This window comes from Leptonychotes weddellii, chromosome 6 (genome assembly GCF_054177405.1).
Source record: "Leptonychotes weddellii isolate Sample4059 chromosome 6, ASM5417740v2, whole genome shotgun sequence".
Taxonomy (NCBI): Eukaryota; Metazoa; Chordata; class Mammalia; order Carnivora; family Phocidae; genus Leptonychotes; species Leptonychotes weddellii.
Window position 1 is genome coordinate 69,421,129 of NC_138374.1, and position 22,219 is coordinate 69,443,347.

A 22,219-nucleotide genomic window follows, 5' to 3' on the forward strand; every position below is an offset into this window, starting at 1 on the left:
ACCGTGGCTCCAGGCAGCAGGCATGAGTATCTCAGTAATCTCTCAACTCAGCAAAGTCGGCAGAAACTCTCCAGCTGATTTCTCAAGAAATGGGCATGGTGCACACCGGGGAAGAGAATCTCGAGAGAGGTACTAACAATTTACCTGCTAGATCTACGTCTAAAGGCCTCTTCACTAAAACCCTGCTAGCTCGGCACTATTAGCTTACTCTTTACGACTAGGAGGTGAGGCATCCCTTCTAAGGGTAGCGCTACTTTCCCAGCCCAAGCGGCGAGGAGCGGAGTTCCAGCTACCCGCCGCCGCCGCGCCGCTCCCTCCGTCTGCGCATGTGCATCCCCGCCTTCTCCTCCCGGCTCGTCCTTCCCCGGCCTCCAGCCCCTCGTGGGAAACCTTCCCTGGCTTCCGGGTCCACGCGGCGAGGGAACTGCGGGTGAGCCCCGGGGGGTGGGGGCGTGGGGGCGTGGGCCGAGAGGGCCCTGCGCGGCTCGGGGGGTCCGGCGGGGGCGGCGGTGCCGGGTGGTGGGTAGGAGCTCCGCGGACACCGGAGCGAACCCAGGCGTCTGCGGCGCCTACAGAGTTGAGAGGACGGCGGGCGGGGGCGTCTCTAAGGGACCAGGGTCCCGCGTGGGAACGTGGGCTCTCGGGCTCGGAGGGTCCGCAGGTGTCCAGCCCCAGCGCTAAGCTGGCTGCGCCGTCGTGCGGCCGCGGGTGGGGAGTGCGCGTGCGTGACGTGTGCGCTGGGCCCACGGGGAGGGGGTGGGGGCTCCGGGAAGGAGTGAGCGCGCGTGCGCGACGTGCGTGCGCGCTTGACGTTGTGACGTGTGTGCGTGCGTCGTATGTGCGCCGGGCTTACTAGGAGGGGCGCGGTTGTAGGAGAACCAGGCAGGGCGTCAGATGTGAATGAATTGCTCTGACCGAATAGTCGACATGAGGCTCGGTCTCCTTATCTGTAAAGTGTGGATATAAGTAATACTTGCCGCATGGCATTGTTCTGAGCACTCACATTTTGCTAGCTGTTATTGTATTTGTTTGTTATGTATGTAATACATGCGGCTGGAGCTTGGACAAGTCTCTAGGGCCTTCATTGCTCAGTTAACTCATTTGTGCAATGGAAGAGGGAAGAGGCTGGACTAGCTAGCCACCAAGGCCCTTTCCTGGCTCTAACATTCCCCAGGTCCCCAGTTATTATTTATTATGTATTCATTTGTTATTTGTTATGTATAAGCATGACAGTATCCTGAAGCCATCGAAGGCTGTGTGACGGTGGAAGGTCTGGGACAAATTTAAGAAGAGCGAGGTGAGCTGGAGCTGAGAGGGGTGGGCACGCAGGCTACACAGGAGATGTGACCTCTTTAGAGAGTTTGTGAGGGCATGGTCGGGAATGAAAGGCTCAGCAGCCATAGCGAAGGAAATTCTGTCCTCACCCCTCCCCAAACACCCCCTACTCCCCTTATTTTCCGTTCAGTATTTCCCATTGTTGATGGCATCTAGAAAAATGCTGAGAATGGCATCTAGAAAGATGCTGAGGTTCCCGCTCTCCTGGCTTTATAGACGCGCAGGATGGTAGTGCAGGCAAGAGGTTATCTGCTTTGACCTTATTTGAAAAATGAAAAAAGGATTTTGAGTCTGAGAAGGTGACTGATGGAGATCATGCAGTTTGTTAGTTGCAGAACCATGGTTAAAAGTCAGGTCTGCAAATTCCCAAGCCCCTGCCCATTTTGTCACTGTTAAGTCAAAGATAGTTTCTTAATTAAAAGACCTTTTAAAAGTTGTAAGAAGGTTAGAACAAACATTAAACAATTTTTTATCTTGCCTTAAACACCCCCATCTCTTTTTTTCAGAGGTGTCTTGGATTATCTGACCTCAAGGGATTCATAGTGTTAACAGGAAAACAGATTAACAATGTGGCTTGAGATTTTTAATTTTTCCCTACCACATCAGTTCTGACAAATCCATAGTGTTTCCTCCTTTAGGTTACTGTTAAATGTTAAACTCATCTTCTCATGTTTTTAATTTTTCTGTGTCACAGAACCTAAATTGGTAATAAATCAATAAGAAACAAATGTTTACATTCACTCAGTGAAAAGTATCATGTCTAAGCTCAACATATATCGGAGCCACACATGGACACGTAAGTATCTTGTATGTGGAGCTGTGTAGGCAGGTAAATCCAGGAACTGCAAGGCAGGCCAAGTCTCTCCTAACTTCCTTCTTCCTTCCTTTTTCCTCAGCTCTCCCTCCTTCACTAAGAGCAGAAAATGAACAGATCCCAGGTGAGCTTTTTGTTTGTTTATTCCCACTTTGTTTTAAAATGGGTATTCTAAAGTTTGTAAGGATTCATATTTTTACGAGAAAAGAGAACTACGCAAGAATTACTTGAAGGGAAATATGTCGAGAGTAGCAAATTCAAAGAGTTGGTAGAATTAGATGTAGGACTCTTAATTTTACGGAGTTGTGCAAGTTGTAAAATTTTCTCTGATCTTTCTAATCAAAACACTGAAATTGCCTGTAATCATCTGATAGACACAGCACCGTGCCAAAGATGTGTGGATGCTTTTCAGGGGACCAAAAGTGAGGTTTGAGTAGACAGCTCTCTCATGGTCCTGCTTAATCCAGGAATGAGACTTTGAAGATCTGGCAGAATGGAGGGACCGGACATCCTCCAGATAACTCTCCATAACTGTTTGCGTCAGCTTGTTTGTATTTCTAGCTTGAGTAGCAGACTGTTCTGGTTTTGGTCTCTGCATTTCTCATTTGCATTTCAACCTCATGAATGCATTCTTGCTCCTTCACCACCACTCACCTGAAGCAGTTCTGGAAAAGGCCACCAAATTGTAGTCAAATCCAGTTTTTGTCTTTGTCTTACTTGACCTTCCTATGGCAGAGTCCTCAGTCTCTGTTGTCTCTGACACCTCCCTCCTAGCTCTCCTTTCTTAACTCTGATACATTCCCTTCCTGTTCCTCACGAAGTTGTCTTTCCCTTTTGCCCCAGACGTTGCCTCTCCTTGGGTTTATTGCTTACCCATCCTTGGCTCACTGCTTTTTTCAGTCTATCTTTTTTCCTGACTGGTTTTGTCTCTCTTTTTTTTAAATAAAATACTTCTGAATTAGTAATTTATTAACATGGTTAAAAGGTTAAGTGATGTTCCCTCTAGGAAGGGTGACATTTATTTCTCATCTAAATGGAGACACTTCCACTGAGAATGAAAGAGGTTCTATAAAGTTATGACGGGACAACTGGCATATGTTGGGACAGTCCCAGACAAACTGGAATATAGGGTCATCCTGCTGTAGATATCTGTCTTTCTTGTTTGTCCTCCCAGTGTTTCTTTTTTCAGTTAAAGAATATTCTTGTATGCCCCCTACTTTTATTTAGAAGGGAATCCATCATCCTTAAGGCTTTTCAAACTTAGATGCACCTGTACCTCACTGGCATCCTGTTAAAATGCAGATTTTGATTTAGTGGATCTGGTGGGGCCCTGGGTTTTGCATTTCTAAAAAGCTCCCAGGTGAAGCTGACTCTGCTGCTCAGGGAACTACACTTTGAGTAGCGAGTCTATACACAATTTTCCGTTCTTTCTTTGCTTTTTTTCACTTTTTTCAGCCTGTCCCAGACATCTTTCTGTTAACAGAACATGGATTGCTTCTTTCTTTGTTATAACTGCACAGTAATTCAAGCATGGATGTTCCATTGTTTATTAAACTGGTGATTATTACTTATGAATTATTTCAAACCTTTTGCCACTACAAACCATATTCTAATGAATGACCTTGTACATATAGGTTTTTTCTCTCAGATAAATTCCCAGAAGTGCGTTGCCAGGTCAAAGGGTGAATATAATTGATACACTTGATCAGTTGGGATTATGGTATCATTTTGTGTCACTCCCATTGACACTGAGTGAGTGCTGTTTTGTCCACAGCTTCTCCCATAGAACATGTGGTTCAACTTTTGGAATTTTGGCAATGGATAGATAAAAAGTGGTATTTTATGAAGTTTGTATTTGCAATTTTTTAAACTATGAGTGAGGTTAAATTTCTTTTTCATGTATCTGAAAGATGTATTTACGTTTCTGTGAACCCTCTGTTCATATCTTTTGCCCATTTTGCTCTTAGGTTTCTGGCTTTTTTTTTTTTCTTCTTTGGTGTCTAGCTCTTTATATATTAGACATACTAATGCTTGTCTGTTATATAGGTTGCAAACTATTATTTTATGGTATATAATTTATATTTTGATAATTGACCCTCGTGTTTTCTCCCCCATGCAGGTATTCTGTTTCAGGATACCATGTTTCACTTAGTCGTTACCTTAAGCTCCCCTTGGCTGTGACAATTTCTCAGACTTTCCTTGTTTTTGATAACCTTGGCAGTTTTGAGGAGTACATTCAGTTGTTTTGTAGGATGTCCCTCAATTGGGAATTGTCTGCTGTTGTTTTCATGATAAGACTGAGGTTATGGGCTTCTTGGAGGAAGACCACAGAGATACAATGTCATTTGGTCACATCATATCAAGGGTAAGTGTTGTCAACATGACTTATTACAGTGATGTATCACTGTTGATCACTTAGCTGAAGTAATGTGGTCACGAGTAGCAGTAAAGCTACTCTTTGTTTCCTCTGTTTTCATACTGTACTCTTTGGAAAGAAGTGGGAGTTACACGATACCTCCTTCCTGCTGGAGTATCTACATAAATTATCAGGAATTCTTCACAGGAGATTTTTCTGTTCTCTCCTATTTACTAATCCATTTATTTATATCAGCATGAATTCATGGATAGTTATTTTATATTTGGTTATAGTACAATGCTGCCTTGTTTTCTTTCGCTGCTCAAGTTATTCCAGGTTGGTTATTAAAAGCATCTTCTAAGGGCGCGTGGGTGGCTGAGTCGGTTGAGTGTCTGACTCTTGATTTCGGCTCAGGTCATGATCTCAGGGTCCTGGTCTCTTTGCTGAGCGTGGAGCCTGCTTGAAATTCTCTCTTTCTCCCTCTGCTCCTCCCCCTGCTCATGCTCTCTTTCCCTCTCCTTCTCTCTCAAAAATAAGTAAATAAAATGTTTAAAAAGTACCTTTTGTTGGTTCCTGTGTCTTTTGACACACCCCGTTATTGTGTGAATACTTCTTCCTTCCTCCCTGTTAGTTGGTTTTCCAGGTTCATCTTACATCTTTCCTGCTTTAGAATTAGCCTTTTTTTTTTTTTTTTCTAAATAGCTCTGGTTCTTTTCATTGGAGCATAGTATGAGAAACCAAGATTGGGGGACTAGGTGTGTCTGTTGCTACTGGTGTGTCATTGCTCGCAGACCCTCCCAGCTAACTGAAAGAGGAAATACACGCGTATACTCTCTCATGTATATACAGGTGTCTATAAATATTTCAGTATGTAACCATCTGTATATTAAGCTAAGTATTAGTTCACACTGTTGTCTCCTGTTGTAATCATTACCACATGGAACATTGTAACCTTCTCTCCTTGTTTGTCTGTAATCTCCACTCTAACAATGAGAATCCAGCTGACATCATCTGAATTTCATTTATTTGATAGTTCAATTCCAGAATACACATACATGATTTCAGAGTTGTTAACCCATGGACTCTTGATTCTTCCAGTTTGGGGCCATTATGAATTAAGGTGCTAGAAATTTTCATGTGTAGGTTTTTAAGCAGACATAAGTTTTCAAACACATAGGGTGTGAAATTGCTGGGTCAGTTTTGTATGTATGTATGTATGTATGTATAGTTTTGCAAGAAATTGCCAAAATATTTTTTACAAAGGTGCTGTATCAGTTTGTGTTCCTACCAACTACAAATCAGAATCTTTGTTGTTCTGATTCTGGACCTGAAATTGGTATTGTCATAATTTTGGATTTAAATTTTAATTTAACACATTCTAATAAATAATGTCATGTTGTCTGCATTTCCCCACTAATAGGTGATGTTGAGCATCTGTTCATATATATATTTGTTATCCTTATATCTTTGGTGAAATGTTTGTTCAGATCTTTTGCCCATTTTTCAATTGGGTCATTTGTTTTCTTCTTATGAAGCTTTAAGACTTCTTTTGTATTTTTTGCATGCAAATCCTTTATTAGATAATGTGTTGCAGATATTTTCTTCCAGTCTGTGCCTTGTCCTCTCATTTTCTTAGAAATGTCTTTAACAGAGCAGACGATTTTATTTTTAATAATATCCAACCTATGCTTCCCCCACCCCCCATGGAATATGCTTTTTCTGTTGTATTTAAAAACTCATTACCAAATCTAGGGTCACAGAGATTTTTCTCCTATATTCTTTGTTCTGTATTTTCTTCTAGAAGGTTTAAAGGTTTGCATTTTACATTTAGACCTCATATTCATTTTTAGTTAATCCTTGTGTAAGGTCTGTGTCTAGGTTGATTTCTTTTGCATGAGTGTCCCAGTTGTTCAAGCACCATTTGTTGAAAGCCTATCTTTTCTCCTTTTATTGCCTTTATGCCTTTGTCAAAAAACATTTGACTCTATTTTGGTAGATCTATTCCTGGATGCTCTGTTCTGTTCTGTTGATCTGTGTGTCTCTCTCAGCACTAACACACTGTCTTGGTTACTGGTAGCTTTATAGTAACTCTTAAGATCAGGCAATGTGAATTCTCATTTTTCTTCCACATTGTGTTGGCTATTCTAGATCCTTTGTCTTTCTATATAAACTTCAGAATCATTTTGTCAATATCTGCAAAATAGCTGGGGATTTTTATTTAGATTGTGTTGAATTTATAGATTAAGTTGGAAAGAATTGACATCTTAGGCATATTGAGTCTTCCTATTGATGAATATGGACTATCTCTCCATTTCTTAAGATCTTTGATTTCTTCCATCAAATGGTGTGTTTTTCTATATATACATATTGTGTTAGATTTTATACTTGAGTACCTTTTTTGGGGGTGCAATCGTAAATGGTATTTTCAGATATAGGAAAACAGTTGACTTTTTTTATTGACCTTGTATCCTGTGATGTTTTGATATTTCCTTATTACTTCCAGTAGATTTTTTTCTTTCTTTTTGTAAGTTACTTGAGAGTTTCTACATAGATAATAATATTGACTTCAAATAAAGAGAGTTTGTTTTTCCTTTTCAGTGATACACCCAATTGTCTCATCCCCTCCTCCCACCTGCCTTCCCTCTGGTAATCACCAGTTTGTTCTCTATATTTGGGAGTCTCTTTTTTTGTTTCTTTTTTGCTTTGTTTGTTTTGTTTCTTAAATTGCACATATGAGTGAAATCATATATTTGTCTTTGTCTGACTTATTTCACTTAGTATTATACCCTCTAGATCCATCCATGTTGTTGGAATTTTCAAGATTTCATTCTTTTCTCTGGCTGAGTAATATTCCATTTTATACACACACACACACACACACACACACACCCACCCACATCTTCTTTATCCATCTTACCTACTGTAAATAGTGCTGCCATATAAATATCTTTTCCAGTCAGTGTTTTCCTTTTCTTTGGGTAAATACCTGGTGATGGAATTACTGGATCATAGGATAGTTCTATTTTTAATTTTTTGAGGAACCTCCACACTGTTTTCCATAATGGCTGAACCAGTTTTCATCCCCACCATCAGTACACAAGGGTTCCTTTTTCTTCACACTATCACCAACTCTTGTAATTTCTTTTTTTTGATTCTAACCATTCTGACAGGTGTGAGGTGATATCTCATTGTGGTTTTGATTTGAGTTTCTCTGGTGATTAGTGATGTTGAGCATCTCTTCATGTGTCTCTTGGTCATCTGAATGTCTTTTTTGGAAAATGTTTATTCAGGTCCTTTGCCCAGTTTTTAATCAGCTTATTTGGGGTTTTTTTGGTGTTGAGTTATATATTTTGGCTATCAAATCCTTAACGGATATATCATTTGCAAATATCTTCTCCCATTAGTAGGTTGTCTTTTTGTTTTATTGATGGTTACCTTTGCTGTGCAGAAGCCTTTTGTTTTGGTGTAGTCCCAAAGTTTGATTCTGCTTTTGTTTCCCTTCTCTTCAGAGACATATCTAGAAAGAAGTTGCTATGGCTGACGTCAAATAAGTTACTACCTGTGTGCTTTTCTAGGATTTTTACGGTTTCAGGTCTCACATTTAGGTCTTTAATTCATCTTGAGTTTATTTTTGTGTATGGTGTAAGAAAGTGGTCCGGTTTCATTCTTTTGCATGTAGCTAGCTGTCCAGTTTTCCCAACACCATTTGTTGAAGAGACTGTCTTTTTCCCATTGGATATTCTTGCCTCCTTTGTTGAAGATTAGCTGACCATATAACTGTTGGTTTATTTCTGGTCTCTCTGTTCTGTTCTACTTTGTTTTTTTTTTTTTTTAAGATTTTATTTATTTATTTGACAGAGAGAGACACACAGCGAGAAAGGGAACACAAGCAGGGGGAGGGGGAGAGGGAGGAGCAGGCTTCCCGCGGAGCAGGGAGCCCGATGCAGGGCTTGAGCCCTGGACCCTGGGATCATGACCTGAGCCGAAGGCAGACGCCCAACGACTGAGCCACCCAGGCGCCCTTGTTCTGTTCTACTTTGAATAGCCAGAGCAATCTTAGGGAAAAAAAACAAAGCTGGATTTGTTTCACAAATTGATCACAGTCCCGGATTTCCAGATATACTACAAAGCTATAGTAATCAAAACAGTATGGTACTGGCACAAAAATAGATAATGAAACAGGATACAGAGCCAATCACATATGTATTATTTCTGGTTTTGGTTTGGTTTGGTTTGGTTTGGTTTTGGTCTTACTGCACTAGCTAGGACTTCTAGTACAGAGTTGAATAGGAGCATTGAGGTAAGACATCCTCGCCCTGTTCCTGCCCTTAGGGGAAAAGTGTCCAGTCTCTTAACATTAAATATGATGTTAGCTGTAAGGTTTTTGTGGATGGTCTTTATCAAGCTGAGAGAATTCCCCCTATTCCTAGTGCACTGAGAATTTTCATCATGAATGGCTGTTAGATTTTGTCAAATGCTTTTTTTTCATCAATCGATTTGATCATGTAATTTTTCTTCTTTGGCTTATTGATGTGCTGGATTGTATTGATTGATTTTTTTTTTTATTATTAACATTAACCTGGCCTTCCATACCTGGAATAAATTCCACTTGGTTATGGTTTATAATTCGTTGTATATATTGTCAGATTTGATTTGCCAATATTTGAGGATTTTTGTGTCTATGCTAATGGGAGCTATTGGTCTTTAGTTTCTCATGTCTTTATCTAGTTTTGGAATCAGGGTAATGTTGGCCCTATAATATGAGTTTGGAAGTGTTATTTACTGCAGGATATTGTGGAGAATTAGTATTTTTTCCCTAAATGTTTAGTAGAATTCACTAGTGACACCATTTGAGCTTAGTACTTTGTATTTTGGGAGTGATTTGACTAGTAATTCAATTTTGTTTTTAACAGATATAGATCTGTTCAGGTTATCTATTTCTCCTTGTATGAATTGGTAGCTGTGTCTTGTAAGGAATTTATCCATTTCAACTAAGTTAATTTTTCAGGAATAGAATTGTTTGTAGTATTCTCTTATTATTTTAATGTCCTTAGGATCAGTAGTGTTGACCTTTCATTTCTGAGATTCACAATTTGTTTCTTTTCTCTTTTTTCTTGGTTAAATTTTCTGGAAGTTTATTAATTTATTGATCTTTTCAAAGAAGCAGCTGTTGGTGTCATTAATTTTCTTTTTTTTTCATGTTTTCAATTTCATTGATTTATTCTAATATTTCCTTTATTTTGCTTGCTTTTGGCTTAATTTACTTTTCTTCTATAGTGTACTAAGATGGAAACTTAGGTTACAGATTTAAAATTTTTCTTTTCTAATATAGACACTGCTATAAATTTCCCTCTATGTACTGCTTTCAATTCATCCCACAAATTTTGATAAGTGGTATTTTTATTTTAATTTCATGTACAATGTTTAAAAATTTCTTTCGAGACCTCTTTGAACTCTAGGTTATTTATAAGTGTGTTGTTTAATTTTCAAGTGTTCGAGTGATTTCCCAGATATCTCTTGTTTATTGATTTCTATTCCATTGTAGTCAGAGAACGTATTTTGTATGATAGCTATTGTTTTAAATTTGTTAAGATGTGTTTTGTGGCCAAGACTATGGTCTGTCATGGTGAATGTTACATATGAGCTAGAATAGAATGATAAAATGTGTTTTATTGTTTCGGATGGGGTATTCTGTAACTATCAATTAGATCATGTTGATGGATAGTGTGGTTCAGATCGTCTTTATACTTACTGATTTTCTGCCTCCTTGATCTCTCAGTATTGACAGAGGAGTGTTGAAGCCTCCCAACTAGGATTACAAATTTATGTATTTCTCCTTTCAGTTCTATCAGTTTTGGAGGTATGTATTTTGGTACCCTTTTGTTAGATACATACATGTTTTGATACTCTTGTTAGATTGATATATGTTTTCTCTAATAGGATTTTGAACCCATTTAATGAGTTCTTAATTCCAGTGTTGTATTTCTCAGCTCTAGAATGCCCGTTTTATCTATGTCTGTATACACATCTATCAGAGGTCCCCAAGACCATCCCCAGGCTCAGTGACTTACTAGGGTGACTCAGCAAGTGGTTCTCCTTATGGCTATGACTTATTAAAGTGCAAGAAGATAAAGCAGAATCAATAAGGGGAAAAGGTGCACACAGAGCATAGTTGAGAGGAAGCCAGGAGCAAACTTCTAAGAGTTTTCTCCCAAATCTAGCAATGAGATTGACAACAAACTTGAAATGTCTGCCACGGAAGCTCAGTAGACACCCAGGGCTCAATGTTTTTAATCGGGAGCTGATCACATTGGTACTCTCTGCTTGGCACAGAAACTTCCAGACTTAGAAGGAATGCATGTGTGCAGTATAAACCATATTGCTTACACAAACAGTTTAGGCTTAGTGAACCATTCTTATTAGGGAATTTAAGTTCCCAGATGCCAGCCAAGGGATACCCTCATAGCAGCAGACCTTTCAAAGCAGACCAGTCTCAGCCTGCTCTAGTAATTTTTTTCTGCACAGTACACATACCATATATCCATTGAACTTCTCCCAATTATTTTGTTCATATTTTCCTGTTTTATTGAACATATTAATCATAATCCATTTTGAAGTTCTTGTTTATTATTTCCAGTATTTGGGTCCCCTTTGGTCTGCTTTGTCTGTTTTATTGTCTATTTTTTATATCATATAAATGATAATATTAAAGAACTAATTTTTTCTTGGTCTGCTTTCCTTTGCAGTCTACCGTGTGCATCCCGCTAGCTCTTGTGTATAACTTAATAAATGTTGGGCGCCTGGGTGGCTGAGTTGGTTAAGCGACTGCCTTCGGCTCAGGTCATGATCCTGGAGTCCCGGGATCGAGTCCCGCATCGGGCTCCTTGCTCAGCAGGAAGTCTGCTTCTCCCAGTGACCCTCCCCCCTCTCATGCTCTTTCTCTCTATCTCATTCTCTCTCAAATAAATAAATAAAATCTTAAAAAAAAAAAAAAACTTAATAAATGTTAATGTATATGTCTCCTCATCAGATCATAAGCACTTTGAGAACAGGAATGGTGTGTGTTTGTTTTCATCAGTAGTGTTTGCAGCAAGGGGAACAGTTCTAAGCCTTTAGTGGAAACTCGGTTTGTACGAGATATTTCTTTTATCCTACAGAGTAAGTAACACAAAAGAAGGCATCCTATCTGTCAGTTTTTAGCAAACTCTAAAGAGATTAGCCCTTTTAAATTTCTTCCATGTCATATAGTTCTGACGGCTTCATATAGAAAAGGAATATACCATTACAGGAACAAGTGTCATTCAAAGATGTATGTGTGGACTTCACTCAGGAAGAGTGGTATCTGCTGGATCCTGCTCAGAAGATACTATACAGAGATGTGATTCTAGAAAACTACAGCCATTTTGTCTCAGTAGGTAAGAATTGTTTTTCCTGGTGACTACCCTTAGCATGCATTTCTAGTTGTTGAAACAGGAACTGCCTGTGGAATTTTGACTGATGCTTGAGATTCAAGGCCCTGAGATGACCAGTCTCTCTGGCCACCATACAGAATGCTGTGTTCTTAACCTCCTCAGGAGTTGGTTCATTTGGGCATCTCCCTTGGGCAGCTCCTGAGGCTGTACCTTTCTTCCCCATCATTTTTCAGAGTCCCTGAAGCCAGGCTATTTAGCTATCATCTTGTATTATTTTTTCTCAACAGGATATTGCATTACTAAGCCAGAAGTGGTCTTCAAGATAGAGCAAGGAGAAGAGCCCTGGATATTAGAGGCAGGATTCCCAAGCCACTGCCATCAAGGTGAGTTAGTGAGTTCACAGGCAGGTGGAAAACAAGGGAATGAGATCTTAGGCCTTTGGTTTAGGGTTTATCACTTGTGAAATATTCTTCAGAAATTTCTTTTTTAAACTTTAGACCTTTGGAAGTGACAAAGGACAGTTGGCTCACATCTCCCTCCATTACCTTAATCACATTCCTCCACATGTCACTTTCCCCTCATAAATGCTTTCCTTTGTCCTATGATATTTTAGAGTGATTTACTAATACCTATAATGCAAACTCAGTTGGCTTCATCTTAGGTGATTTTTCTTGGTTAGCTTATCTTTTAAAATTGTTCACCTTCCCTCTATTCTCTTCGGACACCTTTTGTTACCTGGTGTGTATTCATGCAATACTTAACATATTCATTTAACAAATATGTGTTGGGTACCCACTATGATCCAGTTACGTTTTTAGGTAAAAGAATAATATCCCTTTTTCATGGAGTGTGTATTACAGTGAGGGACAAGAAGTATGTGTGTGTGTGCACATGCCCAAGCGTATGCGCGTGAACATGTACAACCAGTATTTGTGGTGGTAAGCACTGTGGAGAGAGTTAAAACAGTGGGGACGGGGTGGAGAATAATGGCCTGTGCTAATGGGTAAGGAAGTCAGAGAAAGCCTGTTTGATGAGGTCCAAAGGAGGGATGAGACCCTAGTAAAGTGAAACTGTGAGCTGTTCCAGGCAGATGCCAAACTTCTCAGCGGTGTTCTTAGAGTGTTTGAAGAATGGCAAGGAGGCCATTGTGGCTGGAGGTGAATATGTGTTGGGGAGAGTGATAGGAGGTGATGTCATAAGTAGCATGGACCATGGTAATTTTATTTTGAGTGATGTGAGAAATCATTGTATTTTTTTTTTGAGTAAATTAAGTCAGATTAAATAATCAGATCTGATTTATAGTTTATGCACTAAATACAATCTGGTGGTTAGGTGGTGCTTAGGCACGAGCAAGGAAGGAATACCACTTAGGAGACTATTATATACTCCAGAGGAGAGAGGATAATCCTTAGGCGATGTTGGAAGTGCTGAGGAGTGGTAGGTTTGTATGTAGATCTTGAGGATGAGGCCAACAAGATTTGCTGTTGGATTGATAGTGTGGAAGAGAGCCAGGAGTCTAGTATGACTTGACTGATTTGTCTTAAGCAACTGGGTAAATCAGGGTGCCATTTACTGAGAGGAAATTAGATGATAGGGGACTTACAACATACCTAAACTTGGACACGAGAAGCTGGAGAGAACTGCTAGAGCCCAGGCTGTGTGTTGAAAAGGATGTTGGTTCGTGGCTGAGGCCAGAGCCAGTAGGGCCCGTGTGCGAGGCGTCAGCTGTGGGTGGTGGTAAAGGCACAAGGTTGGCTGAGAGCTTCCAGGTCGGAGGTTGGTGGACTTTTATATAAAGACAGTAGCACATATTTTAGGTCTGGTGGGTCACATGCGGTCTGGGTGTGATCCCTCCTCCTCCACTTCCTCCTCCTCTTCTTGCCTGGTTCTCCTTTTCCCTCTCCTCCCCTCTTTCTTCTTCCCTCTCACTCCTCCCTACTGCCTCTTCTGTCTTTTCCCTCTAAAAATGTAAAAAACAGTTGTAGTTCAAGGACCTTTGCTCAGCAGTCATAGTTTGCAGACTCCTAGAAAGTGGTGGTTTGTACATGAGATCAGTGGTCCTGGAACAATTCTTCTTTTACGAGGCCTGAAAATCTATTAAATCTCATCACAAGAGGAGCTTGAGGAACAGTCTTGAGTACTATGAAAACCGGAGAGCCTGGTTTCTCAGGAATCCAGTAAGGAATATCCTAGCGTCCTATTACCATCTTACATGGCAGCTCTGGGATCAGTGCACTAAACCCATTATCCCCTATTGCTAGTGTCCTTATACTCCGGGGTCGCTTACCTTTCAAAACCAGCTTTCACGTCTCTTTGTTTTCTCATTTCTCACTGATCCCACTCAAAACCAGAACTGTGTGTTCTCTCTTTCCTGGCTTGATCTAATCCCTAAATGATTTTTATTTTCTTACCTGAAGCATCCGATTTATCTTTCACTAGCTTGGCAAAGTTGCTACTTATTAAGAAATGAAATTAAAATTAAAGTCTCCTTTCATTGACTATTATAATATGGTCCTCCTATTCTACCTGTCTCATTTCTTTTCTCTCTGCTCTCCAGAATTTCCTCTAAACCCCATACTGTCTTGTATCTTAAATTTCCTGTATAAATGCTTTCTCTTCTATCTACAACTTTCGTTCTTGTTTACTTTGCTTCTCAGATACTTAATAATGTATGTGTAAAGTGTTTAAACATTGAATGGTACATAGTAATGGCTTGTTATCTCATTTATTTTAAATTAGAGCTCATTTTTTTTCCCTGTAATTTAAATAACCCATATTTTATGACCCTAACCCACTAGTGGCTATATCCTCAAAACTCAGAACTAATCATATTACTTTTGCTTAGGGTTTCTTTCTTTATTGAGATTTTGTTTTCCCACAGAGAAGGCCCTTTCTTTTCCTAATTCTGATAGTTTACTAATTACTTTTTTGATTAACTGTGAAGCCAAGTTTGGAAGAGATCACTCTTTTTCATCCATTCAGAAAGCATCCCGTAGTATTTTTCCAAAAAGCACATTCCCATTTTGTCCTCGTGTATTACAGTTCATCACGTACAGGTTGGAAATAATTCATATGCACATTGCATTTATGAATTATTCATGTTCTGTCTCTTTTGTGAGGTCAGAGGAAGCAGGATTTTGGTAACACCTGCCAAGAGCTAGACTGTGGTCTTGACAAAGGGTGTAGCATTGAGCAAAGAACTTTATCACCAAATTATGGTGAATTTTACAGGCAGTAAACTTTTAAAGACAGTGAGTGAAGGCTGAAAGTGGATGGGGTGTTGCAGTGTTTGTTGGCATTTATTCTTTTATTATTATTTTTTTGGCTTGTTTTCAATGAAAGCAGCATTTCCGGAAAGATGTCCAGGTTCCAGGAAGAGCCAGGGCTGGAATGCAGTTTGCATTGTGTTTCTGGGAGTGAGTGGTTTATGAGAGGCCCATCTGGAGCTGTACAGAAATACTGTTTTTTTTTTTGTTTTTTTTTTAAAGATTTTATTTATTTATTTGAGAGAGAGAGAATGAGAGAGAGCACATGAGAGGGGGGAGGGTCAGAGGGAGAAGCAGACTCCCTGCCGAGCAGGGAGCCCGATGCGGGACTCGATCCAGGGACTCCAGGATCATGACCTGAGCCGAAGGCAGTCGCCTAACCAACTGAGCCACCCAGGCGCCCCTGTACAGAAATACTGTTACTTGGACATGTGATGTGGTGGCTTGGACACTTAACTGTGAATCCAGTTGGTGGAAAGTTTGTTTTGTATTGATTTGTTTTTGCTGGCTAATAATTACTACTATTTGGCCCTTGGAGCAGTGGGCTCAGGACTGCCATCGAAGTTTTTTCTCACGTGATTGACACTGTTGCATTGGGTAGCAACAGTGAAGCACAGCCAAGGATTGTTATGATAAAGTTTACCAAAGGTCTCAGAACCGTGTAGAGAAACATGATCCTTATGGGTCTCACTAGTAGGTAAAAACTACAGATGAGGCTAGATAAAAAAGCAGAAAACCTTGATACAAAAGATAAACCTAGGTATAAAAGCAGACTTAAAGATCAACATTGCCTCAGACATAAAATGGCTTTGGGGAGAAGTAATCCAGCAGATTGAAGTGAATCAATGTATGACTTGATGGTCAGGACAGATTCATTAGCAGCTGTGAGAAAACAAAGTGAACCTGGTCCTTCGGCAGAGATGGCCTGCCCCTCATCTGTTTTGTATTTCCTTTTGGATATTTGTGGTGTAGTGAATCTCAGCTAGATGGAGAGTGAGAGTCTGAGGTAAAGCAGTGTTCCTTAAAAAATGAGGAAGGAGGCGCTTTCAGAAATTTATGTTGATTCTTATAAATCAAATGGAAGGGAAAAAAGGACTGGCAACATGCATACTAGTGAGAATCCTACTGTAGTAGTCAAGCTGTGAGAGGATAAGGACATGAACCGTGATGTCTCTGAATTCTTCCTCTACTGATTCTCAGTCTATTTGTAGTTTATTTTTTATTTTAAAAGCTCCCTTGTTGAATTCTCCAATTTTCTGAGTTTCCTGCTTTCTAAGTGGACACCTTTCAGAAAATCTCTAATCCTTGCTCACCGTGTATCTTGATTTTATTTCACTTTCTCTAGCCTGCGTCTTACAGCATGTAAAAAAAAATAATTATTTCTTATAAAATAAGTTAAAAGAAAAACTAGATGCTGGGCTATAGGACTTCTTGGTTGAACCCGAGGAAGTTTGGTGTTGGTGCGCAGAGTAAAATCATGTGCTCCAGCCAGAATCCTACCCCAGGAATCTGTATATGAGGGGATTAGGACGGAACTGTTCTGTCTCCACCACACATAGTTCATCCTCTGAAAGCCATGTCCACTAGTCTCCACATCACTTTATTTAGTGTTCAGTGTCTCTGTCTGGCTCACCTCATTCTCTGAGTTTCCCAAGTCAGCCACTCCCAGCTCCCTGTGTTTTGAATTTTCACCCTTTTCCGTCCAGTTTTGAAGGTTTTATATTTAAAATGTTAAATGTCCTTGCCAGTTTCCATTCCCTGTTTCCACTGCAGCATATATTTACTTTCCACTGAGACCAGGAGGATAAAGGAAACCTTTGCTTGGTTTTAGTTCACACCAGGAAACTGAGCCTAAAACAAAAGAATCGACTACATGAAAGGGCATTTGTGTGAGTTTAGTCCCATTAGAAGTGTACTAGGATTCATAAGATGTGGTTATTTTTCTCATTTCTAGAAGACTGGAAAGTTGATGACCTGATAGAGAGCAGCCAGGACAATGAAGACGAACATTTTTGGCAACTTGCTTTCACCACCAACAAAACGTTAAATGTAGATAGTGGTGATAGAGTAAGAAAAGCTTTCAATCTGGGCACAGATTCTGTTCCTTCAAGAAATTTTCCATATAAGATATGTGACTCATGTGAAATGAGTTTGAAAAATATTTCAGGCTTAATTATTAGTAGAAAGAGCTATTCTGGGAAGAAGCCTGATGAGTTTAATGTATATGAGAAATTGCTCCTTGATATTAAGCATGAGAAAACACCTCCTGGAGGGAAATGTTATAAATATAATCAAAAAAGGAATGTGCTCAATCATAGCCATGACCTCAGTCAGCCAATTTTTGACCTGCCTTCTGAGTATAATGAAAACGGACAAACCTTCCATGAGGAAGCGGCCTTTTTCACAAACAAGAAAATACAGATAGGAGAGACGCTCTGTAAATATAATGCATGTGGAAGAACCTTCATCCACAGTTTAGAACTCAGTTTATCTCAGAGAACTCATTTGGAGATGGAGCCATATGAATGCAATATTTGTGGGAAGTCCTTCTATACAGATTTAAGATTGGGACATCAGAGAACTCTTACAGGAGAGACTCCTTATGAATACAATGAATATGGGCAAACCTTCTGTGATAACTCAACTTTCATTATCCATCAGGGAACCTATACAAGAAAGATTCCCCATGAATATAAAGTAGGTCCTAAAACGTGGGAAAAGTCAACCCTCTTTAAACGTCAGATAGTACACATGGGCAAAAAACCTTATGAGCACAATGAAAATGGAAATAACTTCAACAAGAAGTCACATCTCACCCAGCTTCGAAGAGGTCACTCAGGAGAAAAAACCTTTGAATGTGGTGAATGTGGGAAAACATTCTGGGAGAAGTCAAACCTCACTCAACATCAAAGAACACACACAGGAGAGAAACCCTATGAATGTACAGAATGTGGGAAATCCTTTTGTCAGAAACCACACCTTACCAACCATCAGCGAACACATACAGGAGAAAAACCCTATGAATGTAAGCAATGTGGAAAAACGTTCTGTGTAAAGTCAAACCTCACGGAACATCAGAGAACACACACAGGGGAGAAACCATACGAATGTAATACATGTGGGAAATCCTTCTGCCACAGGTCAGCCCTAACTGTCCATCAGAGAACACACACAGGAGAGAAACCCTTTATGTGTAACGAATGTGGGAAGTCCTTCTGTGTGAAGTCAAACCTCATTGTTCATCAAAGAACTCACACAGGGGAGAAACCCTATAAATGTAACGAGTGTGGGAAAACCTTCTGTGAAAAATCAGCTCTCACTAAACATCAGAGAACTCACACAGGAGAGAAGCCCTATGAGTGTGATGGATGTGGGAAAACCTTCAGTCAGAGGTCGGTACTCACAAAACATCAGAGAATTCACACAAGGGTGAAAGCTCTCTCAACATCCTGATGTCCAGAAGCCTTCACGTGCCCTCTCAAATTCTTACACCATTTTTAAAAATGAGATGAATGAAGCCCAAAGAATGCCTCACGTTACTAGAAAGCGATGTCTTATCGTATTTCAGATAATTAATACTAGCATAAAACTTTACTGATATTTTGAATATGTGAAAGCTCTCCAGAAAAACTGAAACTTTTCATCAGAAAATTTATATTGAGGGGAAATTTATTCACTTAAAGAATGTGGTAGAAATCTTTGTCTAGAATTTATTGTGTCATATTCCAGATGTGATACCAAATTTTATTGTAAATATAGTGGATGGTATTCATTCATACCCATATTCACAGTGGAATCTGAAGCTTAAAAAAAGTTGAATCGCAACAACATTAAACATTTATGAAGAGTCCCTGATGTTTGAAGGCCTGATGTGGGTATAGTAATATAGCAGAAGTTAGAGGTATGCTTGATTTGCATATTGGAGTCCAACATACTTGTGAAGAGAAAATATCCCTTAATTAAATAGCTGTTATGGTCTATATTTATATCACCCACACTAAATACCACCAGTGTCTTTATAGGTTGATATAATTATATATGTATATATATGTATATGTAAATATATTTATACACATGTACCCACATGTACGCAGTGGTGTGTTAGAGTAAGCTCACACTGGCTTGCAGCTGCCGATGGTTAAATTTTCGGGAATTTTGTGAGCCAGTTGTTAAACATAGTTATTATTTAAAAATTAAATTATATTAAAAAGGTAATAAATACACTCATCACTTCTTAATTACTTTATAACATTTTGCTCTTTGTTCTTTAGGTCACTTATATTATCAAGTCACATGGTAAAAATACCACCTAATGTGCTACTGCACATCTCTTCCCACCTCTGCACTCAGTGTCGTACTTCTGGTAGCTTGGCTTTAGTGGGAGCATTTATGCCCTGGAAATTGGCAAACTCTACAAACCGGGGTTTTTATTTTCTCAGAGAACCTGTTGTCAAATACTTACCAGCACACCACTGTGTATATATGAAAATATATCTGGACAATTTAAAGTATAAACTACATACCCCCTCTCCCATTTCCTGACATAAACAAATAGCTATGGCCATTATTGCTGAACTGCCTCTTCAGTAAAGAACCCCAAATTTGTTTTTGTGAGGTTTCTTAACTACCTCTGCACCAGTCTTAATTGTAAATACTACCTGAGTCTCTTTATCGTTTGGCTGGTATATGTTATTTTACAACCACATCACCAACCTTCCCTCTGATGTTGCTGGCAAATAGGAATTAGTATGGCCATTGTTACTGATCTACTACTACTTCCCAAAGAAGCCAAATAATATTTTTCTGAGGTTTTTCAGCTGCCTCTGGGTCAGTCCTATAGTGTTGTAAGTGCTGTTAATAACGGGGTTTAAATGAATTTTGCAAAGGTTAACATCATTTATGAACAGGAATACTCACTGCACTCCACAAATAAAAAATAGTGGTATGTACTCGAATGCCACTTTCTTACTCTTGGTATTTCATTGTTGTATCTATTTAGGCATGATCTGTTGTATGTGCCCCAGGAACTATGTATTCGTATTTAAAATAATAGGGTGTCATACACTGTCCCTGCCTCCTTTGTCCTACTGTTTTCCCACACCTCCTTGGAACACACTGATGAGCAGTTCCAAGAGACATTGCCCACCCACTACTCTGCTTCTTACTTGCTGGGCTCTGTTTTGTCTCTCTTTCCATTCTTCCCCCAGATGATTTAGGAGTAAATACAGATTAATCTAAGTTAATCGTGGAGATGCTATTCTAGTGATTCTGTTGAGATGTTTGGAAAATATTCTGCAGTACTTCTGGGAAAGATCTCAGTGATAAACTATTGTAACATGAGAAGACACAAGTAGAGATTGTCTCTCTTATGCTGGACTTTTTCATGTATGTATGTTATACCAAATTATAGCTTGTGGCCCTGAAGGGCAATAGCTTGAAGATAACAGTAGACAAAATGGGAAAAGCCTGGCTCAGACGTCACTGAGCTGCACAACTCCATCTGGACCTGTTCTTGGCTAGGACTTTCTGTTACTGTGGTAATAATAGTTGCTTATTTATCCTTAAGGCTATCTGTTACTTCTAGCTGAAGGCATTCCAGCTGGTACAGACGAGTACTTAGTTCTAAGTATTCATGTTCTATACAGTGATTTGGGGGAAGAATGACTTCTTTTGACAAGTTAATATGAGGATAGCTTTTGTATCAGCCCTGCTTCTAATGAAAAACAGAATTCTACCCCAACCAAGAGGATTGTAATGGTAGACGTATTACAGTGGTGTGGGCCAGAAACAAGGGATACTGAAGCACCTAGAGACTAGCATCACTCAGAAGCCGTGACCATTCTAAGTCATAAAGGGGCAAAGGATGGAAAGAAACTAGTGTCACCAGAGCCCAATAAGAGCTGCTCTCATGGAGGAGAGACCATCTCCGAGGGAATATTGTCCCCACCAGCATTGTGGCACTGAATTGCTGGTGCCTCCCTTTGGAGAACCCCACCAGATGCGATCTGCAGGTTAGCCCAGGTGGGCACAGAGAAAGCGGAGAGAAGGTCTAGGTGGAGCCAATGGATAATAAGCAGCACGGTGTTTTTTTTTATTTCTGTAAACTCCTATGTAAAGTCTCAGTATTAGAAATAAACTTATTCTACTAGTTGAAAGTTAAGTATTTCTACTTCATTGTGCTTTTGTATTGTCACAAGTAAATTCCTTTTGGAAGTGAGCACTGTGGCAGGTATGTCTGTTGACATGCATGAAGCAGACATTATGTTAAATGACATTTTTCATATGTCCCTGTGTGGTGTTTCTTGTTACATGTGTTGTGAGATAAGCATCTCTGTATTCTTCCAAATAAATAGCCAGTTGTCCCTGCGTTGTTTGATTAATTTACCCTTTTCCTTGTCCACTTGCTAGGGCATTTTTAGCATGTACTTAAATATTAGGTGTAGTGGCTGTTACTTTTTGTCTGCTTGAGGCAACTTTTCTACATTCTTCCCATAAGATAGCCCGTCCTTGTGAACACAGAGTTGACATTTATCCCAGATGATACCATCTCTTCCTGGACCCGCATTTGTATTGATCCAGGAATGGTCGTTTGTTACAAAATAGGCCAATGAGAACTTATCCTAGACTATTTTTTCACAAGTCATTGTGACCAGATAGTTTGTGTCCTTGTTGCTGTCAGAAGTCTTATCAAGAAAATGTCTGCAAAGGAGAAGATGACGGCGATAAGTGCTGTAAAGTAAAATGAAAATAGGAAAAGTTGTCAGAAAGATGTTTCAGTCTACATAGCATGGAGAAGGGACGACCTCACTGGGAAGGCTACAGTGGAGGGAGTGAGCCATTTGGTTATCTGGAGAGAGAGAGAGAGTGTGTGTGTGTGTGTGTGTGTGTGTGTGTGTGTGTGTAATACATGTACATGTATAACCAACAATTTTAAGTACCTATGGTTTTGCTTCCTGAAACAGCACCCTAATTACCTGTAATATACTTTGATACTTTATTTTGTATTGTACCACATTCTGTTAAAAGAAATGCTTAT

The 22,219-nt window shown here is 39.6% G+C and overlaps 1 protein-coding gene across 6 annotated transcripts; it reads left to right on the forward strand.

Moving 5' to 3' along the window:
* The first annotated feature begins 308 nt into the window (after positions 1-308).
* LOC115944460 (zinc finger protein 248) lies at positions 309-21,549 on the forward strand. Of its 6 annotated transcripts, none has more exons than XM_081824360.1 (8): positions 309-430; positions 1,226-1,297; positions 2,030-2,131; positions 2,232-2,273; positions 4,401-4,514; positions 11,794-11,920; positions 12,205-12,300; positions 17,141-21,549. In XM_081824360.1, exons 4-8 carry the CDS (start codon positions 2,259-2,261, stop codon positions 18,634-18,636), a joined length of 1,848 nt encoding a protein of 615 aa, XP_081680486.1. In that variant the 5' UTR covers positions 309-430; positions 1,226-1,297; positions 2,030-2,131; positions 2,232-2,258; the 3' UTR covers positions 18,637-21,549. The 6 variants fall into 6 exon arrangements, with proteins under 6 accessions (XP_081680486.1, XP_081680483.1, XP_081680487.1 ...); XM_081824357.1 differs by having other exon boundaries at positions 310-430; positions 17,138-21,549; XM_081824361.1 differs by lacking the exon at positions 4,401-4,514 and having other exon boundaries at positions 310-430; positions 17,138-21,549.
* Positions 21,550-22,219: the final 670 nt, after the last annotated feature.